General features: G+C 36.7%; 1 protein-coding gene across 14 annotated transcripts in view; it reads left to right on the plus strand.

Annotated features, from left to right (window-relative positions):
* Positions 1-24,025, plus strand: part of ptprub (protein tyrosine phosphatase receptor type Ub) — a 258,109-nt gene that overhangs the window by 211,013 nt on the left and 23,071 nt on the right. For 3 of the 14 annotated variants that reach the window (XM_056270909.1, XM_056270910.1, XM_056270906.1), the window contains exons 14-21: positions 659-797; positions 4,974-5,003; positions 5,219-5,379; positions 8,113-8,300; positions 17,738-17,810; positions 18,102-18,178; positions 19,944-19,961; positions 23,392-23,428. In XM_056270909.1, coding sequence (XP_056126884.1) covers positions 659-797; positions 4,974-5,003; positions 5,219-5,379; positions 8,113-8,300; positions 17,738-17,810; positions 18,102-18,178; positions 19,944-19,961; positions 23,392-23,428 — 723 coding nt within the window. The remainder of the gene's footprint in view (positions 1-658; positions 798-4,973; positions 5,004-5,218; positions 5,380-8,112; positions 8,301-17,737; positions 17,811-18,101; positions 18,179-19,943; positions 19,962-23,391; positions 23,429-24,025) is intronic. The other 11 variants (XM_056270916.1, XM_056270915.1, XM_056270919.1 and 8 more) reach the window with 9 other exon arrangements.

The following is a 24,025-nucleotide window of genomic DNA, read 5'->3' on the forward strand; positions in this document are numbered from 1 at the left end:
CCATAGGTCTCTTGTTTTCTGTTTTTCACTTTTAATATCCGTTTAAACCTGCAGAAGAATCCAGCTAAAATCAGCTTTTCTGTTTTACACGGTTTCAAGCTTGGTAACAGTTGGTTTAAATACTCTTGTCAATGCTGTACTCATGTCAATGGCGTGCCATCCGTTTGCTCGACACATCAAATTTTTCTGTCTTCACCCCGTCACTGTCTTGTTAGAGTCAGCTGACCACTTTTTAGCCCTGTTATCTTAAGTCACACTAAGAACGATAACTATTAAGATAATGACAACTATAGCATCCAGCCAACACATGATAACAGTGTTTTTTTTTTTTTTTTTTAGAAGAGTTCACTGCAGTTATGTGGCGTCTGCCACTTTAAATGCTCGAGCTGTTTAAAGTTGGGTGGATTCTGATTGGCTGCCAGTGTTTGTATCTTTCATCAGCTGGAAAAAAATCGCTCTGAAAGTGATTCTAATTATATCGTTCTTAATCTGGTGCAGTATAAACTGTTATTTTCCTTCAGGCCTCATTTGAATGTATTTCCTTTGAATGTATTTGTTTTTGATTTCTTTGCTGGTTAATATGTTAATTCATGCTGGTTTATATGTATGTAAATAATTGCTGGTGTCCTCAAAAGTTATGTACGTGTGTGTTCTTTAGCCGCCTGTAAAGACCATCAGCGTGCTCTTGAAGTCACTCAGCGCTCAGAGGAGATGGGGCTCATCCTAGGAGTGTGTGCTGGTGGGCTGGTGGTCCTGATACTGCTACTGGGGGCCATTATCATAATCATTAAAAAAGGGTGAGTTCTACTGGTCAGGATGAAGATGTGAGAGCCAAAGCACGCTGTAATGCAAAACGTATTTGTACATTTAAGTCACAATTTCACATGCAATTTCATTGCCATTGCATTCGGTTTCATAAAACTTGAAATAATTAAAAAGTTTCATTACAAATTTGGGGGGGTTTCAAAAGAAATTAATGCTTTATTCAGCAAAGATGCATGAAATTGATCAAAGTGAAGTAAAGACATGTATAATGTTACAAAAGGTTTATATTTGAAATTAAAGCTGTTCTTTTGAACTTTCTATTCATCAAATCCTGAGTCACAATAGTAATATTTTTTTAATCATTGTAAATTGTAATAATATTTCACAATATTACTGTTTTTACTGTATTTTGATCAAATAAATGCAGCTTTGGTGAGCATGAAAGACTTCTTTAAAAAAAACATTAATATTTTACCGACCCCAAACTTTTGAACGGTAGTGTATATATTTTAATTGATATTTTTATGTTTTTGAATTATCTTTCAATTAAAAAAAAAATATATATACTGTATATATATCTACGTATATATATACTGTGTATATATATCTACGTATATTATATTTCATTTTGTGTGCAGTGACATTCATACATTTTAATATGACATAAGTGTCCGAAAACTTTTTGGCGTCACTGTACTGTATGTGTTGCAAAACAAAGAAATACTTCAAATTTTCCTATGCCTTTATGTTATAGACGCTGACAGTTATAAGCCTGTGGGCTATTTTAAAATAATTCTTGTGAAGGTGCTATTTAAATGAGACTTAATCTGTTCCTGAGAGACCAGGCTATTGTGTGTTCAGCTATGACTAACTTAAACCTACCCATTCCAGTTTATGACTTCGATTATTCGGCTCAGTCGAAGGGCACCCAGTTCTCCCCTGCATTCTCACGTGCATCTCTGGAGAGATTGCCAGGGGTTTTCATCTTCTGAGATTATCTGAGTGTGAAATATTTAATTAAAGAGAAATGCAATTCAATTACTCACTTAATTAGGCCCTGCCCGCTGCCGCCCTGAACCAGAAATGAGCCCGTAATTGGGATGGAAAAAGTGTGCTTTCAGAGATAATTAGCCCACGGTTCTCAAAAGGTCATCAGATCCTGTGGCAAATGAGAGACACGGGCCTCTCATTCCTCAATCACTGGAGATGAATCTACGCAATGGTCATCTCATAGATTCATCTTCAGCAACCGATAAAGAACATTCACATTCTGTTTCATATGAATTTCTCACATGCATGAATAGTGATTGCCTAGACTGAGGCTGCTATTTTAGACTTTAGTCTGTTATGTCAGTTTTAGATGGTTTATTGCTGTTTAGTCTTGCATGATAAGCTGATCATTATTTTTATGTCCAATTTACTTAAGAAAATATAATATAATATAATATCAATTATAATATACTGTATATAATATATATATATATATATATATTATATTTTGTCTAAAGAAATCGTGTTCTACATCTCTTAAAATGTTATACCAATAGTAAAATTATGGCCTGGTTTCACAGACAGGGTTTAGATTAAGCCAGGATTAGGCCTTAGTTCAATTAGGGCATTTCAGTAGTTTTTATAAACATGCCTTAGAAAAAAAAAAACATTACTTGTTTGCATTTTGAGACAAAACATTGGCACTGACATATTTTAAAATATATCACTGCAAGTTGCTTTCAATTAAAAACAGCTCAAAGATGCATTTTAGTCTGGGACTAGGCTTAAGCCTTTTCTGTGAAACCAGGGGTGAGATTAATAATAATAATGAAGTAGGGATGCACGATGATATCGGGACAACATCGGTATCGGCCGATAAAAGCTTAAAATGACCATCATCGGCATCGGCCGATATGAATATTTCTGCCGATGAGTCTTGCCGATAGGGTGGCGTGTTTCCTATGCGCACGTGACGACCGTGAACGAAGCATGAGCGCCAGCAACTTAAACTTCCAACTAGGGGTGTGCGTCTCACGGTTTTTGATCGTGGACGATTAAAATGTCTCCACGATCTGCTTTTGAAGAAAAATCATAGTATCGTGCATTCTATCAGTTAAATTCTGGCGCCTTCATCTCAACATACTGTACAACGCGACGTACATTCACATCACATGTAAACGCAGAGGTAGAGTTACACTCACGGGACACTGCAATTCACAAAAGTTCATTGTTTACATGTGCGTCAAAGTCTTGCTAGGTAAACATGTCATTCATGTGCTGATGCGCTGTTCTAACATCCGCTTTTCTGAGCGCGCACGTACACCCGACGCTCACAGGAACTAAAAGCCTGTCACAGCGCCTGCATACTGGACTAATCTTTCGAGTCTTATTGCGCTGATACTGTCAAATACACACAAGGTTTACATAAACAAAGTTGGTTATGTCTAAAGTGAAAGCAAACTGAGAAAATCTGCTTGTCAAATGCGTGTATATTAGACGCGTCGCGTTACTCGCGTGCAGTTCTTAAAGAGACAGTAATAATATTCTGCCGCTTGTCTTTAAAGAGATACTGCACCCAGAAATATAAATTCTGTCTATCTAATGTTGTTTCAAACCTGGATTCATTTCTTTCTTGTGCTTAAATATACTATGGAAGTCACTGGAGTACAGCAACTGTTTGGTTAGCCACATTCTTCCAAATAACTTTTATAATTTCAACAGAAGAAAGAAACTTGAGAGAGTAAATGATGACAATTTAAATTTTTGGGAGAACTATCCCGTTAATGTTAATAAAACAACAAAACACAGAGGAAATCACTCACTGCTCTTGACTGAGAACATTAATAGAAGCTTTAATAAGCCTTTTTTGCACTTAAAAAAAAATACAAATATATCGGCATCGGGCAAAATTAGTTTGAAAATATCGGCATATCGAATATCGGCCAAAATCCTATATCGTGCATCCCTATAATGAAGTATTCTTTTTGTTGTTGTTTTTGTTATTATAATTAGAAAATATATTAAATAAAATATACTTTACCATTTCGTCTAAAAATAGTGTTCTAAAAAGAAGTCTAATCTCAACAAAAAAACTATATATGATTCATTCCTTGCTGATTTAAGTGGTTAACCTGGTGGACCCTCTTCATCAACATGTTTACACTACTGGTCAAACGCTTGGAATAGATTTTTTATTGTATTTTAATATATTTTAAAATGTGATTTACTGTATTCCTATAATGGTAAAGCTAAATTATAAAATATATTAGAATAGAAAACCAGTTATATTTCACACTATTACGGTTTTTACTGTATTTTTAAGCCTCTGTTAGCATAAGAGTAAGAGATTTCTTCCAAAAACATTAAAAAAACAAAAAACTTAATTATTCCAAACTTGTTACCGGTAGTTTAGGTATGCTAGACCACATTGGTTAAACTGGAGGGGATCCATCTTTTAACCTGCTGCCAGAAACGAACCATATTGACCACCTTTGGCTATAGTTTAATGTGGTATTTCAAATATGATGGCTAATTTGTTTGCATTTGAGCATTTTATTTATCTTTTACATGAAAAATGATCAGAACATACCTCCTCAGCCTCTCTTTTTTCTTTCTCTGACTGCTGGGGAAAAAAAAAAAACGTTTATGTAAGCTAAACGTTTGAGTGCAGCAAACCCTCAGCTCAGCCATTTAGCCGGAGATAAAGTGTCACAGTAACGCGCCTACTTCAGTTAGTGATGGGGAGTCCTTCCCACTGAAATGGAAAGAGAGATACCGGGCCTTTGTGTAAGACAGAACATTTTAAGCCATTTAATCCAAATGCAGCCCAAAATTGAGTTGAAGAATGTTTGTAATACGAATGCAGATGGAAGTGTTCTCCAAGCAATTCATTGGAAATTTTAGCGGATATTGGGTTAGATTGTGCCATTGCAGAGAGCGCATATAAAAGTCCCTCTCAGCAGGCCTCTTTGTTAAACTCGTTAAGAGCAACAAGAAGACATATTTGATTAGGCCGCCATTTCCCGCTCTGGCTGAGGTTTTGTGCATATCTGCATGCGTCCCATTACTCGCGTGGCAAATGCAAGCTGCTGACGGCTTGCCATTTTTCACTCTAATCAGAGCTCTGCCAGTGCTTGCATCTCATGTCCCTTCTTCTTCTTGTTCTCTTTTTTTCCCCTTTCTTCTCTTCTTCAAATTTTTTTTTCCTCTCTCTCCAGAAGGGATTACTACTCATACTCTTATTATCCGTAAGTGGCTTCTTCTCCATTGCACATCATCATTTCTCATGGCTTTTTTTTTGTGTGCTTTTTGGAGAGGGGGGCGGCAGCAGAGTGATGATCTTCTCTTTCTCTCTCACCAACTCCCCTAACTCGCCTCATCTCTCTCTCGTTTCCTTCACGTTCCATATCTCTACCCCCCCCCCCCCCCCCCCCTTCTCTCCTCTCCTTCTCTGTCTCCTCAGTAGGAAGCCGGTGAACATGAATAAGACCCCCATTACGTACAGGCAGGAGAAGAGTAATATGATGGGCTCCATGGAGCGCAGTTTCACTGATCAGAGCACTCTGCAGGAGGACGAGAGGATGGCCTTGTCATTTATGGACACCCATACGTGCAGCACTCGCAGTAAGACGTGACACGACACACACACACAAAAACCCATTGGCATTTCACTAAAAACAAAGAGCAACTGTTCTCCCTTTGAGTTCAATAAGAAAAAGACATTGGTTCCAAATCCATTAAACTTTTGTTCATCTTTAAAACACAAATAAAGATATTTTTTTATGAAATCTGAGAGATTTCTGTCCCCCAATCTCGGTTCAAATCATTAATAAAAACATTGTAAAAGATATCCATATGAATCAAATGGCAAGGATGTATGGTTGAGCTTCTGTTTACCATATTTGAGTGCTCTATGTATGTTCGCTGATCAGTGTTTACATGTGAATAAAACCTAAATTAAATCTGTTCATCATATAAAGCGATCATGTCTCTTCAGAAGACTTGGATTAAACCATTCGGTTCATATGAATTTATTTTACAATTACTTTATGAACGTTTTGTAGAATTAGAAATCTTGTGAGTTTGGAAGGATATGAGAATGAATAATTGATGACAATTCACAGTTTTCATTTTAGGGTAAACTATTCCTTTAAATTTAATTTGTGCCTTAAAAAGTGGTTTTATTATTTGACCTCCCTGTGTAAAAGTAGATTAATTCAGAATTGTTCATTGAGCAGAAAGTTAATTAAACTTTATATAATCTGCTTTACTTATGAAGCAATGCATGAAAAAAAACAAGTAGCATGCACTTGTCTTACTTCTCTTCAACTTATTCACTCCAGGCACATTGCATTACATCAACCGAAACAATGACTACAGAGCTAATACTCATGATAAATAATAGGGAGCAACAACTAACAGATCAACAACAGCATAAGGGAAAACAGCAAACAGTAAACCATATAACTGATTAATGCCGCATTGTATGATGGGAACTCAAGTAGGTCTTAAACTTAAGCTATAAAGTGTTGAAGGAAATTCACCCCTAAAATGACATTTCTGTCATCATTTACTCACCCTCATGCTGTTCCAAACACGTTTGACTTTCTTTCTTCCGTAAAACATGAAAGGAGAATTTTTTAAAGAATATCACTTTAAAGAAAATTGAATGAGGACTGAAGCTGTCAAGCTCCAAAATGACACCTGGAACAATAAAAGTATGATTAAAGTCATCTGAAGCCATTGCTTTGTGTGAGAAACAGTCATACATTTAGTCATTTTTCGCTGAAAATCTTGACTTGCGTGAACTCACTGAGTTCATGAGTGAAGTATTGATATCCAGTTTTGATCAATTGTTCTCTTAAGTCAAATCTTTTTCAGTGAATCAATTGATTCAGTTCACAAAACAGTTTTGAATGATAATGCTCTTGGATTGTCAGTGAATAATGATTTCAGGTTCCTCACACAAAGCATGGCTTCATATAGACTATTTTTATTAAAGTTTTTAAAAAATATATATATTTAATGCTATTTTTTCTATTCATTTTGAAATTTAAAAAGATTTAATATAAAAATAAATAGCACTCACTAAAATGAGCGACTATTTCTCATTTTGTGTTCAATATGAAAAAGACAATGTTTCAGAATGACACGAAGGTGTGTAAATGATAACAGAATTTATATTTTTTGGGGGAAACTATTCCATAAAATTCATTAGACTTAATCCAGCACTCTTATTTTGTGATTAAACTGATGAAGGAAAAACTAGTTGCAACTAAAAACTTTGAGAAAACTTTCACAGAAAATGGATATACACAAATATAATATATGTACTGTTCTAGAACTCTTAATTTTTTTCCCCTCACACTTACAAGGTGCTAAAAGCGAGAGTACCAGACGCTGACGGCAAAGCGCACAAATGAATGGTTAGAGACTTTCAGTCACGTACACAGTTAAAGTGAGGCTCAGGGACTAGGTAAACTCCTGTTAATTTGTCCTCATTTGTAGTCAGTGTGAAAAGCTTCATCAAAGCCGCAGTCCTTCCGTAATCGCTCAATCTTTCACAGCTCTTAAATATGCGATGTAGTGCTCTCCACGTCCTAATATAACACCCAGTCTCCCTTGACATAAGACTATAAATCCTAATATAAACACAATCCATGGAAACCAGTAGGAGACGGAGAGAACAAATAGTATATATACATATATATTTTAAACACACAATCAGTTTATAAGAAGCAAATGGACTCAGATCTGCAGCAGAAGCTTATCCTTAAAGGCATCATGGTCGAGGATTTCAATTTGGAAGAAATTAGAGCAGGCAAAAAAAAAGAGAAACGCTAATAATATCCAATTCAAAGGTATCTGACTCTGCAGGCACTGAATAGTTGATGTCTCAAAGAGAGAGATCTCTTGATCAAAATGAAGTTTTAATGGCATGACTCAGAGCTGTCTTGCTACATTTAAAGTGTCTACTGCGTGGAATATACTGTCTGGGTTTTTTCTTTCCTATTTCCTTTGAGAAATGAGTAGCAGACTGCTAATTTATTTGAATACACAGCCCTAGTCATGAATTCATAATTGCTCCCTGATCATATTTATGAATACCAATTATAAACACAGAAGATGAAGTGCCATAAGGGGATGATAATTCTCAGATTAACCCTATTATACTTGTTTGGAGTTTTGTTCTTTTTTTTATAAAATATTTATTGGTTATTTTATGAAACTTTTCCAAGATACTTGAGCTGCTTACTTCAGGTGCAGCTGTTCCTATGCTGTGTTTATTGTATATGTATATTCTGTATGAAAAATATTGTGCAAACATTTGGTCTGTGCTTGTTCATTTTCACCAAGGTGATCCACGGAGCTCCATGAATGAGTCCAGCAGTCTGCTGGGTGGGTCGCCTAGGCGTCAGTGTGGCCGTAAAGGATCGCCCTATCACACGGGTCAGCTTCACCCTGCAGTGCGTGTTGCTGACCTCCTACAACACATCAACCAGATGAAAACCGCAGAAGGTTACGGTTTTAAACAGGAGTATGAGGTGGGTTTTGTGTTGTGTTGTGTTTTATAAAAATATATAAATGATTATTTTTCATTATTTTATTTTATGTGCAGTATGAATCCGACTGTTCATGAATGGTCTTTCGACGTGCCAAGGTTTAGACTTTTTAGACTGTTTAACAGTAAGTTTAAGAATATTATTATTATTAATACTATTATCATCAATAATAATAGTTGCATTTCATTTATAGAACACCTCAGAGATGGGCACAAATACATCAAAAGGAATTTAATTACAAATACTTACTCATCAAATGTATTTAAATAAAATACAAAATACTGCTGTGAAAAAAGTATTTAATTAAAATACAAGTAATTTGTCATTTGAAAATACAAAATACAAACAAAATTTACAGTCTTGTGTAGTGTGAGAGTAAGTGTGGAGTTAGATGCATGTAAGAGTATAGAATATCGGAATATCATCGTTTAGTGCAGAAGATGCGCTTTTAACTTACATGTTGCCACATACTGTCATAATAAAAGATCATTACGCCTATAACACTTACACTCACCTAAAGGATTATTAGGAACACCTGTTCAATTTCTCATTAACCCTCTGGGGACCAAGGGTTTTTTGAGGCCCTTGGGATGTTTTGACATGCACTGACATTTGTGCTTTTTTCAGATATTTATAAACATGTTAATGGCAACGGTGTAAATTCACTCTATATAGCACAAACGGGGCTACCATAATATTTGAGCAACATGTATGTACATGTTTGTATTTTTGAGAGAATATTATTTATGCATGGTTATTGAAAAACTTAAAAATAAAAGTTTCTGAAATAAGGCCATAAAACACATATTGATTATTTCTTCACAAGACTTTTGAAAATTGTATCACATAGCCTAGAATATTTGCTCCAAAACTATGTGAGAATCATCCTGACTACTCATTCAGATAAGTCAATAAAGTCTTTTATAATGTGTATGACGTGTTTAGTGTGAGAAAGCTTTATGCGAGGAGGCGTGATCTCTCATTAATATGTATGGCATTTCACACCTGAGAAAGACAAAGACCCTCCCATAATGGCCCTATTAGGTGCTATTAGGCCCTTATGAGGAGCCTTGCACAAAGAATGAGGAGATTTAAAAAAGAATGGCTTTTAGATTGTTTGGATTTATTTACAACACAACATAATCCAAAGATACACAACAAAGGACTGGTTTCTGGTTAAAATGGCTTTTTAATTATATATACACTACCGTTCAAAAGTTTGGGGTCGGTACGATTTTAAATACTTTTAAAAGAATTCTCTTCTGCTAACCATGGCTGCGCTTATTTGATTAAAAATACAACAAAAATCGGTTATAGTATTAAATATTATTCCAGTGTAAATCAGCTGTTTTCTGTGTGAATATATAGTAAAGTGTAATTTATTCCTGCGATCAAAGCTGAATTTTCAGCATCACCAGTGTCAGTGTCTTCAGTGTCAAATGATCCTTCACAAATCAGTATAATATGAGGATTTGATGCTCAAGAAACATTTATTATTATTATCAATGTTGAAACAGTTGTTGGTCTGTCAGTTGTACAGTTTTTTTTTTTTTTTTTTTAGGATTCTTTGATGAATAGGAAGTTCAAAAGACTTTTGTAACATTATAAATGTCTTTACTGTCACTTTCGATCAAATTAATTATTCCTTGATAAATAAAAGTATTGATTTCTTTCCTCCAAAAAATAAAAATAAAATTCTCACTGACCCCAAACTTTTGAACGGTAGTGTATATACACACACACACACTGCTTAGAATAAGTGAAAACACCCATGCTAAAGTTGACTAAGAAGAGGAATAAAAAATCTTAATGCCTTAATTTAAAAAATGAGGAAAACTCTAACCTTTAGGGAAATGAATAATGTCCCTGAATTCTTTGTGAATGAATAATGTATCGCAAATAATTAAATGTTCTTCTTTAAAATACAGGGTGCATACTCTGGACACTTCTATCACACACCCTTCACCATATAGACATGGTTTTATTTCAGTTCAAAGTTAGAGTTGGAAACATCTTGAAAAGAAAATAGTCTTTTTCCATAAATGTCTTAGTTTGATCATACATATTTCAAAGTTGAGGATTCATTATTTTGATATAGCTTGCATTGGAACAAACATCTTAGTTGATAAGTTTATTGACAAAACATAAGCTTATTTGATGTCTTTATTTTGAAGCTTATTTGATGCTTATTTGATTTGAAAAACTTTATCCAAAACTAGTCAAAGAAATGTTCTTTTATTTCATCTGTAACAGTGCGTATCTGTGCGTTCATTCATTCATTCACACACACACACACACACACACACACACAAACACACACACAGAGAGAGAAACATAATTCACATTTAAACAGTAGGGTATGCTATTTTTCCGTTTACAGACACTAACGTTATTCTATATCGCGATTAGAACAAAGCACAAAACACTTACACTTCTCAGCTGAATCTGTTGCTCCTCCTCGAAGTGAAAATAAGCCAGCCCTTCTGTGGTAAATGTCCCAGGATTATTCCTCATAGCCGCGCAAGACGAATCTTAATCTGACTAAAAAATATTGTGTGTTTACAGCATTTGCCTGGGGGCGTTTATCTATTTTGCAAATGGCCTCAACACATTATCTTATGAATAGCGCGCTCTGCGAGTGGGTGTGAACAAATTAACGATAATGAGCTGAGACAGGAGAAACTGTACTTCTCTTTAGTTTCAGACAGATTACATTCCAGGAGAATATTTGTTTTAAATGTGAATTGTTTTATTTAAAAGTAGAAATTTAAAGCGTTCTTTAGACGTATGTTTCATGTTTGTGTGATAAGTATTAGCGGAGTTTCCGTTCATTTTCCAGACATGTTTCAGAAAGATTTTTGCGGAGACAGAGTGAGCTGAAAGCGCACCCTGTTTATTTTATTTATTTTAAAAAAAACACAAGGTTTTGATGTTAATGTGAGTGTACACAAAAAAAGAAGACCCTCTATAGTTTATAATCATGTATTGATTTTATTTATATGACCATAAATGACGGAGTATTTTAAGTCTATGTTGCTGCTATGTGAAAAAAAACCAGCAAAACGCGCGGGCGCGTTCTTGGTCCCCAGAGGGTTAATGCAGTTATCTAATCAACCAATCACATGGCAGTTGCTTCAATGCATTTAGGGGTGTGGTCCTGGTCAAGACCATCTCCTGAACTCCAAACTGAATGTCAGAATGGGAAAGAAAGATGATTTAAGCCATTTTGAGCGTGGCATGGTTGTTGGTGCCAGACGGGCCGGTCTGAGTATTTCACAATCTGCTCAGTTACTGGGATTTTCACGCACAACCATTTCTAGGGTTTACAAAGAATGGTGTGAAAAGGGAAAAACATCCAGTATGCGGCAGTCCTGTGGGCGAAAATGCCTTGTTGATGCTAGAGGTCAGAGGAGAATGGGCTGACTGATTCAAGCTGATAGAAGAGCAACTTTGACTGAAATAACCACTAGTTACAACCGAGGTATGCAGCAAAGCATTTGTGAAGCCACAACACGCACAACCTTGAGGCGGATGGGCTACAACAGCAGAAGACCCCATCGGGTACCACTCATCTCCACCACAGCTCACCAAAATTGGACAGTTGAAGACTGGAAAAATGTTGCCTGGTCTGATGAGTCTCGATTTCTGTTGAGACATTCAGATGGTAGAGTCAGAATTTGGCGTAAACAGAATGAGAACATGGATCCATCATGCCTTGTTACCACTGTGCAGGCTGGTGGTGGTGGTGTAATGGTGTGGGGGATGTTTTCTTGGCACACTTTAGGCCCCTTAGTGCCAATTGGGCATCGTTTAAATGCCACGGCCTATCTGAGCATTGTTTCTGACCATGTCCATCCCTTTATGGCCACCATGTACCCATCCTCTGATGGCTACTTCCAGCAGGATAATGCACCATGTCACAAAGCTCGAATCATTTCAAATTGGTTTGCCCTGGATGTCCATCCCACAAATCTCCATCAACTGCAAGATGCTATCCTATCAATATGGGCCAACATTTCTAAAGAATGCTTTCAGCACCTTGTTGAATCAATGCCACGTAGAATTAAGGCAGTTCTGAAGGCGAAAGGGGGTCAAACACAGTATTAGTATGGTGTTCCTAATAATCCTTTAAGTGACTGTATTTGTATAATATTACACAAAAACTAGTTAACGCTGCTGTGAGGGTGTTTCTAATACCCCGTCTGTGACAAAGTTGACATCTTTCTCTCTTCCGACTGCCATTATCAATCTATCTATTTTTTTACTCTTTTTGAAAATTGTGAAAACACTGCTGTGGGGTTTTTCTTTTGCTATTTGAGCAAATGGGAACACAAAAAATATATTTAATGTAGTCTCTCATTCACTGCTATAGAAGTTAACCCAACTATGACGCCTTCCACTTCTGAGAAACCCGGAAATGTGAACAGGGTCAATAGGATGTCACATTACGTGATTTTCTTGCCAAAAACTGTGAAGGGCAATTTGTTAGTCCTATCTGTATTTTATGTCTATGGTCCTAAGGATAGTTCACCGAAAAATGAAAATTAGCCCATGATTTACTCACCCTCAAGCCATCCTTGGTGTAAATGACATTCTTCTTTCAGACGAATACAAAAAAATATAATAAAAAAATGTCCTGGCTCTTCCAAGCTTTATAATGGCAGTGAATGGCTGTATATTTTTGGAAGTCCATCAAAGCGCCTCTATCCATCATAAAAGTGCGCCTATCCATCATAAAAGTGTTTCACACGGCTCCGGGGGTTAATAAAGGCCTTCTGAAGCGAACCGATGCGTTCGTGTAAGAAAAATATCCATATTTACAACTTTATCAACTAAAATAACTATCTTCCGGCAGACAGCCCACGCAAGTCGACTTGCGCCACAAAAGTAACCAGTGGCGCATGTATGACGTAGGATGTAGGAGTAGCGTAAGCTTTAACAAACAGGGCTGGGCAACAAACTCAAGCTCCTCCGACATTTCTCTTTAAAAATTGTCGTTTTAGACTTCTAATTCGTGACTGTTTTGAGAAGAATCTCATACAGTATACACCTATGGCTTCAGGGTGGGTTAGGTGTAATTTTCATTATTGGGTGAACTATCCCTTTAAGTCTGGTGATGAAAGTTAATATATGTGAAATAAAATGATATATTTAAATAAGTATTTTAAATACAAATTACAGTCTCTCTAAGTATTTAATTACAAATTACATTTCATTTATTTTTGTTAAGGAAAATACAAATTACAAAATACTCAAAAGTAATTAAATACGTATTTCAAATACATGTAATTAAAATACTGCCCATCTCTGTCCAGAAGTATCTTTACAATCATTGATTTAAAATATTGAGTTATTGGAGTAACTGTTCCTTGTAGTGTACCTGTTGTTTAAAAAATGCTTAAATAGCAGTTTGACCCCGCTGGTTTTGAGTTTTATTTCAGAGGAAACCACCACATCTATCGGGCTAGTTAGGCTTTGATAGCATATCTTTGAAAACGGTTGAGCAAGAGGTTTCTGTCAGAATCATATAAATCTTTCACAGCTGCCACTACAGGTTTTCTGATTTATTTAAATATGCTCGGGCTTTAGTGTTGCTTACAGTGCGGTCTATCTGGGCGCTGCCATTTTCTTAGTGGAGGAAGCTGTCGGTGCAAACAGATGTCTGGGAGATCTCCAGCCTCCAGAACTCACCATCTGCAGGCCTTTAAAAACAAACCTCTGCATCGAATCTATTTATCATTTGAATTAGCTTTTATTTTTATATTTTCAGTTTTCATTTTTATTTTATTTTAAGTAATTTTGTTATGTGCTTTTGTCATTTTTATCAGTTTTTTTATATATTATATTTCTATATAGCTTTAATTTATTTTTATTTGTTTTAATTTTACTATTTTTTGTTTACTTTAACATATTTGTTACTTGTTTTTCATGTTATATTTCCATTTTACAAAAACAAAACTGACGTAAAGTGGTGAGTATATGTTGTAAATGAGCAGTTCACAAAGAACCTTGATGCATTATACATTACATAGCACAACTGTGGCTTAGCTAACTTTCAGAACGGTATGTAAAAGCAAGTTTGAGTCATTCTTCACGGATAGGTTCGCATCTCTCCCCCATGGACTATAGAGGAGCAGTTATTGAGATGAAAGTAGAGGTCATATAGCCCCTCATCATTACTGCACAAAGAGCACATACACTGCTATCTCTTTTCCTCCCTCTATCCCTTCCTCCGTAGCTAATTTTCTCTCCTCAGAATGCGGCTTGAGCATCTTCTCTCGGCGTAACACTCTTGTGAACTGTTGACTCTCCTCTAACTGTTGTTGTCCACAGAGCTACGAGACAAAACATCTCTCCACGCAATCAGAGTTCTGCCACTGGCCTGCCTCTCTAGAGCTCAGCTTGTGGACTCATTAAACTCTCCCCTCAGTGTGAAACAGATTCAGCTCAAAAATCAATACGCACTCTCCTGGACATAGTGACACTGTGTGTGTGTGTGTGTGTGTGTGTGTGTGTGTGTGTTTGAGGTCAGTGTCTTTGTGCTTCATAAGCAGAAAAGAAGAGACACAGAGTTTGAGAGGGAACACAAATTTACCGGCTGGGTTTCATAAGCTTTATTTCCCCACGGACCACAAGTACAGTCCATTGATCAGTGCTTATTGACAGGATCTTTAGTTTAGATAGAGTGGAAAAATGAGAGTAGAGGTCTGTCCTACAAGCAAAGTGCAAAAAAAAAAGTTTTTCCGGGGGTTTTTTGGCCTAGGAGATTTAAATACATTTTTGGCTTAATTTTCAACAATATATGTATTGTTTTATAATGTGAATCTTAATATATATATATATACAGTATACATAGAAATGGTTTGCTTGAAACATTGTGCCTGTGTTGTATTTCCTGAAAATATATCAAGTGGCATTTTTGTAATGCAAAGACATTCTCTGTGTTTTTGAGGTCACTGTGTAGAATCACACACACACACGTGTGTGTGTGTGTACAGTGTGTGAGGTAACGCATTACAAGTAATGCGAGTTACTGTATGTAGTCAGATGACTTTTTTCAAGTAACTAGTAATTGAATGCATTACTTTGAAATTTACAAAAAATATCTGAGTTACTTTTTCAAATAAGTAACGCCAGTTACTTTGTTTTCTTGACTGACAGGTCTCCTGTCCCCATGTTGAGAGAAATCGAAGTGCAGTTTTGTTGTGTGCGCTGTGTAAACCTGATGGTTATTGTAGTTTTAGACTAAATGAGCGTGCATTTACTCATCTCATTTCCACAAAAACAGATTAATTCCTCGAAATGAATAAAAAGTGAAATGCAAACCTGCAATTAATCTCACTTTATTAAGCAATGTCTTTGCTGTTGACCTTTGATGAACCAATTCAACCATACTAATAAGCAACAATTACTATACACTCACCAAAATGATTATTAGGAACACCTGTTCAATTTCTCATTAATGCAATTATCTAATCAACCAATCACATGGCAGTTGCTTCAATGCATTTAGGGGTGTGGTCCTGGTCAAGACAATCTCCTGAACTCCAAACTGAATGTCAGAATGGGAAAGAAAGGTGATTTAAGCAATTTTGAGCGTGGTATGGTTGTTGGTGCCAGACGGGCCGGTCTGAGTATTTCACAATCTGCTCAGTTACTGGGATTTTCATGCACAACCATTTCTAGGGTTTACAAAGAATGGTGTGAAAAGGGAAAAACATCCAGTATGCGGCAGTCCTGTGGGCGAAAATGCCTTGTTGATGCTAGAGGTCAGAGGAGAATGGGCCGACTGATTCAAGCTGATAGAAGAGCAACTTTGACTGAAATAACCACTTGTTACAACCGAGGTATGCAGCAAAGCATTTGTGAAGCCACAACACGCACAACCTTGAGGCAGATGGGCTACAACAGCAGAAGACCCCACCGGGTACCACTCATCTCCACTACAAATAGGAAAAAGAGGCTACAATTTGCAAGAGCTCACCAAAATTGGACAGTTGAAGACTGGAAAAATGTTGCCTGGTCTGATGAGTCTCGATTTCTGTTGAGACATTCAGATGGTAGAGTCAGAATTTGGCGTAAACAGAATGAGAACATGGATCCATCATGCCTTGTTACCACTGTGCAGGCTGGTGGTGGTGGTGTAATGGTGTGGGGGATGTTTTCTTGGCACACTTTAGGCCCCTTAGTGCCAATTGGGCATCGTTTAAATGCCACGGCCTACCTGAGCATTGTTTCTGACCATGTCCATCCCTTAATGGCCACCATCTACCCATCCTCTGATGGCTACTTCCAGCAGGATAATGCACCATGTCACAAAGCTCAAATCATTTCAAATTGGTTTCTTGAACATGACAATGAATTCACTGTACTAAAATGGCCCCCACAGTCACCAGATCTCAACTCAATAGAGCATCTTTGGGATGTGGTGGAACGGGAGCTTCATGCCCTGGATATGCATCCCACAAATCTCCATCAACTGCAAGATGCTATCCTATCAATATGGGCCAACATTTCTAAAGAATGCTTTCAGCACCTTGTTGAATCAATGCCACGTAGAATTAAGTTAGTTCTGAAGGCGAAAGGAGGTCAAACACAGTATTAGTATGCTGTTCCTAATAATCCTTTAGGTGAATGTATAAACATCACAGGTTTGAATTTGCATTTCCTTCAGCCTGAGGCTTATTCATTTCACTTTTGGTGTAAAACTGCCTTTATATTTGCCAAAATAGAACTTTTTTATTTAAAAAAAAACAGCAAGCCCAGGTAAGAAAAAGTAACGCAAAAGTAATGTAATGCATTACTTTTAAAACTAACTTTCCCAAACATATATATACATTTCTGTCCCATTTTAGAAGTGCTTACACCTAGTAAACCTAGTTTGATGTAAAAATGTTGCTTCTATTCACATTTATATTTCATTGCATGCCAGATTTGATGGTCAGGGTTTGGAGGCATCTGAGAATCTGAAACAAGATGAGGATGCAAATCAATTCATTTAGAAATGTTTTGGTCTACCGATTCAACATTCCGTTTTCTCGTACCTGCCGTCCACTGTGTAATGTAATATTTTCATCTCTTTTCAGTAATATATGCAGTTGCACATAATAAATCAAGTGTTAACATAAAAATTCTTTCAAATGACCTCCTTTTATGTTCAACAGAACCATGAAATCATATTTATCCTTCGTGAAAGTGAAATTGTATTTAATTTAGCTTAATGTAATATGAGAAAATACTTTTGGGGGGGGGGGGCTGCAAAGCAATCCAGTCTCTCTGGTCTAAATGCTATTTATGTCAAATTTTTTCTTTTAATAAAATGTATTTCAAACAAAATCTAAGAATACTGTGATTATCTCTCACAACTAACAGAAATGATCTTTCTCTCTCTTTCTTTTTATTTGATTATTTATTTGTAGAGCTTCTTTGATGGCTGGGATATCAATAAGAAGAAGGATAAAACTAAGGGAAGAAACGATACCCTGATGGGTTGTGAGTCCATTTTTTCAGTCTTTGCATGCTTATAAAAAATATGATGATTGAAGAGTAATGCCTTTTAGAATTTTTCAGTTTGTATGGCATTGCACATTCTATCTGTGATGTTATAGGACCCAGTTTACTAAAGGAAATTTGTTAATCAGATAACAGCTTTAACATGCCAACAAATTCCCTGTAATAAACCTAATTTGCATTGAAAGGAGACTTGTTTACTGCACAAAAGTAATGCAGCTGTTTAGTGACTTGACCCCAAAGTGAGCTCATGTGATTGTGTTTGTGTTTCAGATGACCGTCACAGGGTGAAATTGCACCCGCTGCTCGGTGATCCCAACTCCGACTATATCAACGCCAATTACATCGATGTAAGTCAGCAGTCACATACTCTCTTCAGCCAGACTCACAAACATTCACACTGTTTCTGTTATTATGTAGCTCCCCTGGACTTTATTCAATATCTGTGGACACTCTCACCATATGTGGCATATCATCATATCAGGTTTGATAAGAAAACTTTTTAGGCCTTTTTGTGGTGGGTGAGGCTTGGTAGCTTGTTATTTTTGTCCTTGTGTATCTGACCTCCCAAAAGATTTTTGGAGAGAATGTGGTCAGATATGAAGCGTAGCCTACTAACATGTGTGGCAAAGTGTTTTAGGGTCACTTTGTGTCAGGTTTCCCCTTTAATAAAGAGGCAGGTGGACACAGATGGTCAGCCATACCAGCTGAAACATTGCCCTCTTTAAACCTGCTTTTCAGAGCTGGCCCAGAATGCACCAGGTTGGAAATGACCACCCTCTCTTCATGGGACCCTCTCCACTTATTAGCTTAAACCGATAATTCACCCATAAATGAAAATTCCATTATCATTTCCGCTCCAAACCTGTACAACTCTCTTCTGTGGGAATTTTTTTTGATGAATTTTGAAAATGAGAAAATTATGACTATTGAATACCTTTTCAGTTTTGGGTGAACTTATCGCTTTAAAGCGATTTAAAAAGTTTTTGGATCAAAACTCACTCTAAATCCTTGCGATTTCCTCACCTTGACTGTTTGGACCTTAGATATAGCAAGTGATTTGCTGGATTATGTTGTTTATCCCGAAAGGAATGCTGTACGTATGTGTTGCATTGAGTGATTTGAAAGAAATTGGAAGAGAATGAATAGCCACGAGTCAAGACACATAGATGTAATTATATATTTTGTTATTTTTCTCCTCCAAATCTTTCATGATTGGCCATAATATCAATTAATCTTGAAATACCTTGGAATTCCAGTGTTTCAGTATAAACCAGTTTATACAAGAAGGCCAATTTAACAAGAATTGATTTTTTTGTCCCATTTTATTTTGGCCTTGAGTAGAAAAGCACAAAAAAGTCAAGAAAAGACCATAATGAAAGGATGCTTCTTTTAGTGTTTTTGTAAACTGGCAGTAAGTAGAGGCTATTAGGGAACATATTAAAGTGAGTGCAGCTCTGTTGTTTAATGTGTTTACTCCTTTTCATTTCTGTCCGTTCTTTTTGAATATCTCTTGAATCAACCCAATAAAGGAACTAGCTTACACAAGAATAAATGAGCAATTTAAAGGAGAAGTGTGTATTTTTCTCTATGTTAAAATACACTCCTAGCCTAAAAGCCTAGCCATTTGTTTAATTTCCCTGAGAAGTGTAAAGACAATTTCAAAACATTCTGTTGTTTGAACATTTCAACCAGTCCCACATAGCAACACTGATTCAACCACTGGAGTGAGTTTGGGGGCGTGGCTATCAGTTTGTCCAGCCAATGGGAGAGGGAGGGAGTGTTCAGGAAGCCTTTTCGAAAGCAATTTATAATTTTTTCGATTATTTTTGATGGCGCTTGAGGAACAGAAATAACACACATCACACTTTAAGGTTAGTCTGCAAAGATTTGCCCACCTTCACATCCAAAATGTATGCCTTCATTTTAAGTGTCTTTCCCCTGGCGTGGAGCTTAGCCAGCTAATACAAGTCTCTCTTTCTTTCTTCCTCTGATTCTCTCTCTTTCTGTCTGTGATCTGTTAATCCTCTAGCTCTTTTCAGCCTCTCATTAACTAGAGTCTGTCTTGTCTTTTTCTACCCCCCTTCCCCACCTCTTCGACTTTGGACCCTGTAGATTCGGATAAACAGGGAAGTAAGTACTTCGCTGCTCTTTCTTTTCTTTCCCTCTGTGCCCCCCATAGATCTCTTTTTTTGTGTCATGGCATTGCTCTGTTTGGATTACTTAAACATGAGGAAGAGTGGCTCCGTGACACACAGTTCTCCTTTATATTCGTCCATAAAAGTGAAAGCATAAAACTTTCAGGTTCCATCTGTTACATTTCTGTGATTTATTTCTCACGGTTACCTAGTTTTCAGTTTCACTTTAGAACAAAAAAATCATCTTTTCGCATTTTCTCTTCCGCTCTTTTTCAAAAACACAGGTGGCGAGAGGGGTCAGAGGTCAGGGGGTTAGTCTAGGATAGTTGCTGGGGGGAAAAACCTAAACCAGCCTAAGGAGGTTGCTGGTCTTTGCTGGTTTAAGGTTGCCTTGCCTTGCCTTGCCTTGCCTTGCCTTAGCTGGTGCTCAGGTGGAGGTCAGTCTCCCAACCTGACCAGTTGAAAAGTGCCCAAAACCCCTTTAAATCCAGATTTGGTTTGGCCATCAAAGCTTGAGAGACTACTGAACTGCACCTGAACTTTAGCAGACTCAACTTTAGTAAATCAAAGTTAAAGTTAAAGACAAAATATGTTAGTGACTGACAGGAAGTCAAAAGTTTAGAAGAATAGACACGCACCCCATACTCAAATAGATTTCACCTTTCAAATTAAACAAAAAAGCAGGTTTGCTGGTTTTTAGAAGATTTTGTGGCACTTGTCAGCTTGTTGTCTAGAAGACCATCTGACCACTCTGCTAAACACCAACTTGGCAGGCTGGGAGACCAGCTAGACCAGATCGAACCAGTTAAGACCAGCAAACCACCTGAGGCTGGTTTAAGCCAGTGTTTTATTATTATTCTTTTCAGCAGAGCTCTTATTACTGATGACATATGTATGAAAAAGAGCAGGGTGACACTTCATAAATAACTTTTATAAATAAAATTATGTAATTATTAAACAACAGATGAGTAGCTGTGCATTTTTTAATATGAACATATGAGAATATAAATCAGAGTTTATTATACATATGTAACACTTAAAAGATAATTCGTTTTTTTCGGAAAATTATAAAATATTATCAGTCACAGAGACCTTTGGAGAAAGCATTTTGATCTCTTGAGCTTTTTATGCAGTGCATTAATAGCGTTATTTCAGAGTTTTAAGTTGCTAAGTGTTGTAAAGTGTTGTGTGTGTGAAGCCCTTTTTATTATTTGTGTTTGTTTGTTTTTCTCCCTTTAATGAGCTTCTGTGTCCTGTAAACTTTCCTTCTATTTTCAAATCAACCATTAAATATATAACTTTAGGCACGATGTATCATCATCTTGATAAATCGTATTAAAGCTGCATTTCAGCCACAGTGGTTTGTTGCAGCTTTGGCCTTGTGATATGATCATCACGAATTTGATGGCAGATAGGGCGACCTGTGAACTGAATCATTACTGAGATTCCCTATCGCTATGTGTCCTTGAGCAAGACACGTACCTCGCATTTTCTCCAGCGGGACGGTTACTGTTAGTGCGCTATAAATCCTGTTGCACTGCTGCGGAATGTACTGCACCTTCGTTTATTTATTTTTAAGGCCTATATGCCTGACCTGTGCTCTTGGGTCATGGTTGTCTTAGATTTGGAGATTTATATGAAGACATGCATACGACTATAGTATTTGCTGTGTTTAATTTGTTGTGAATAAAAGCGATGCTCCGAGGTACGGCGTTTAGGATTTTATTTACTTGTTAATTACACCTTTTTAACACATTTGCAAAATGTAATACTTCATTCTACGTTCTAAGGTTGGAAATGATGAGATTAACTGCAAGCTCACACAGTATAAATGAATCTTTATAGATAGCTGCCTTTATGGGGAGTCTTTGACAAGGAGGTCTTCGTATTTGGGGTCCCTGGCATTACAAATGTTTGAAACCCCCTTGAGTAAGTAATAGAAAACCATGCTACTACTTTATGAATCAGCAGGACAAAGCTCTTTTGGACCACAGTTATCTTCCAAATGTTTTTCCCTGCATCCCCTGTAAACCTCATAGAGTGATGAATCCTTTCTATGTGGAACAAACATCCCCCACCATTTGTTTTTCCATCTACTGTGTGTCTGTTTCTATGTTTGTTTGTACAGTGTTCAGGAAATAGCTTGGCCCAATCTAAAATGTAGTAGGCGTCTGCAGTGTTCTAAATGGAGCAGCAAATGCTCAGCAACAATAAAGAACATGTCTCTATTATTCCGCTAACGTCTGTTTAATGAAAACAGATCCAGTTTTTGGGAGCATCCCCAGGTAGTTCTTTGAAAAGGCTTAGCTTTGATGAATAAATTGCATGTTTTGAGATGTTCCTAGAGTTTCTTTCTCCCTGTTCATTCCAAACATGAGCTGATGGAGGAATTGTGTTGGGAGCTGATGTCCTCATGATGAGTTTTATGTTTGGGCAAATGACTATTACTTTTGTTGCAGAAGCCTTTTTGTTTGTTTGTTCTTTGTTACTCTCCAACACTATTAATTCAACTAAGTCTACAAACACACTAGCTAGTAGCTACACTACTAACTTGACTGCATTTTTTCGTTTGCTTTCAGTTTTCGGAATAAAGTAGCTTTTCCCCCCAAGTCCCCCAAAATTGACTTAGATGTCAGTGAGTTGTTGTCAAAATTTAAACACACTCTCCTTAGAAATTCTTGAGTAGTGTTGGGAGGTCAGATTCATTTTAGCAAATCAGTTCATTTGAATTAATGAACCATTAATTTCAGTGGTTTATTTGTTTAGTTGTGGTTTAGATTTATGTGTTTAGAGTTTCTGTCATCCTGATTTAGATTCTTATTTTATGTTCCAGGCTAAAAAAAACAATATAATATAATATAATCATATTATAATATAAAATAAATATATTATATTATCATATAATATAATTATTTAATTACAGATAAAATGCCTTTTTAAATCTCTTCAGTGTCGATTCCTTACAAATCTTGACTGTAGCTTAAAGATGCAATCAGTATTTTTTTTCCTTATTAAAATATGTTTACCCCTAAAGAAATGAATAGTACTAGTAGTATATAGTAGAGAAATATTCACTATTGGACTGTTAAAGTTCATGTTTTAACATATGAAATTAATTTAACATGCTTAATACATCTGCTTTTTTAATTATGTTAATGCATTTTACATGATAATATTTAATGGAACCAAACTAAAATTCGATTAATCTAGATGAATGTTTTTTAATCTATTGATGGTCCTAATTTAAAATCATGCACACCTACGTAAGATGAAGATTGCAGTCATTAGTCGTTAGTAGCCTAAATAGATCAGGGGTGTCCAAACCCGGTTCTGGAGAACCACTGTCCTACAGAGTTTAGTTCCAACTTGCCTCAACACACCTGCCTGGAAGTTTCTAGCACGTCACCTCTCTCTCTTTCTTTTAGGGTTACCATCGATCCAACCACTTCATCGCCACTCAGGGTGAGTATCTTTGTCTGGACAGGACTTGTGTGTGTGTGTGTGTGTGTGTGTGTGTGTGTGTGTGTGTGTGTGTGTGTGTGTGTGTGTGTGTGTGTGTGTATGTGTATGTGTATGTGTGTGTGTGTGTGTGTGTGTGTGTGTGTGTGTGTGTGTGTGTGTTGTGTGTGTTGTGTGTGGGTGTGTGTTGATTTGGTTCTGTCTGGGAGTGTTCATTCCCAAGAGGGAGAGCCTCTTTTCTCTCTTCAGTCTGAGCCTTTGGGTTTGTGTGTGAGAGAGACTGACACCTTGAGAACACAGAGATCTTTCCAGATGGAATCTAATGAGTTCTGATCCAGGAAATTATAGAGGTGTGTGAATAGAGATGCTGCAGCAAAGTCGGGATTACCACCTGCTGTCTTCTTTCCCAAACCACCAGCACAATGACTACAGGACCTTGGGTGGAGAGGAGTCTCAGATTGTGTTCACTGCAATCATTTTCATAAAATATTGTGGTCTTTTTCTGGATAAAATGCCTTTTTTATTTATTTATTGTTACCTTATGGCAATTTTTTCTCTTGCTTTAACCATAAACATCTCTCTATTTTGTTATATTTATAT

This window comes from Rhinichthys klamathensis, unplaced genomic scaffold, assembly GCF_029890125.1.
Source record: "Rhinichthys klamathensis goyatoka isolate OS25496 unplaced genomic scaffold, OSU_Roscu_1.1 h1tg000309l_1, whole genome shotgun sequence".
Lineage (NCBI taxonomy): Eukaryota > Metazoa > Chordata > Actinopteri > Cypriniformes > Leuciscidae > Rhinichthys > Rhinichthys klamathensis.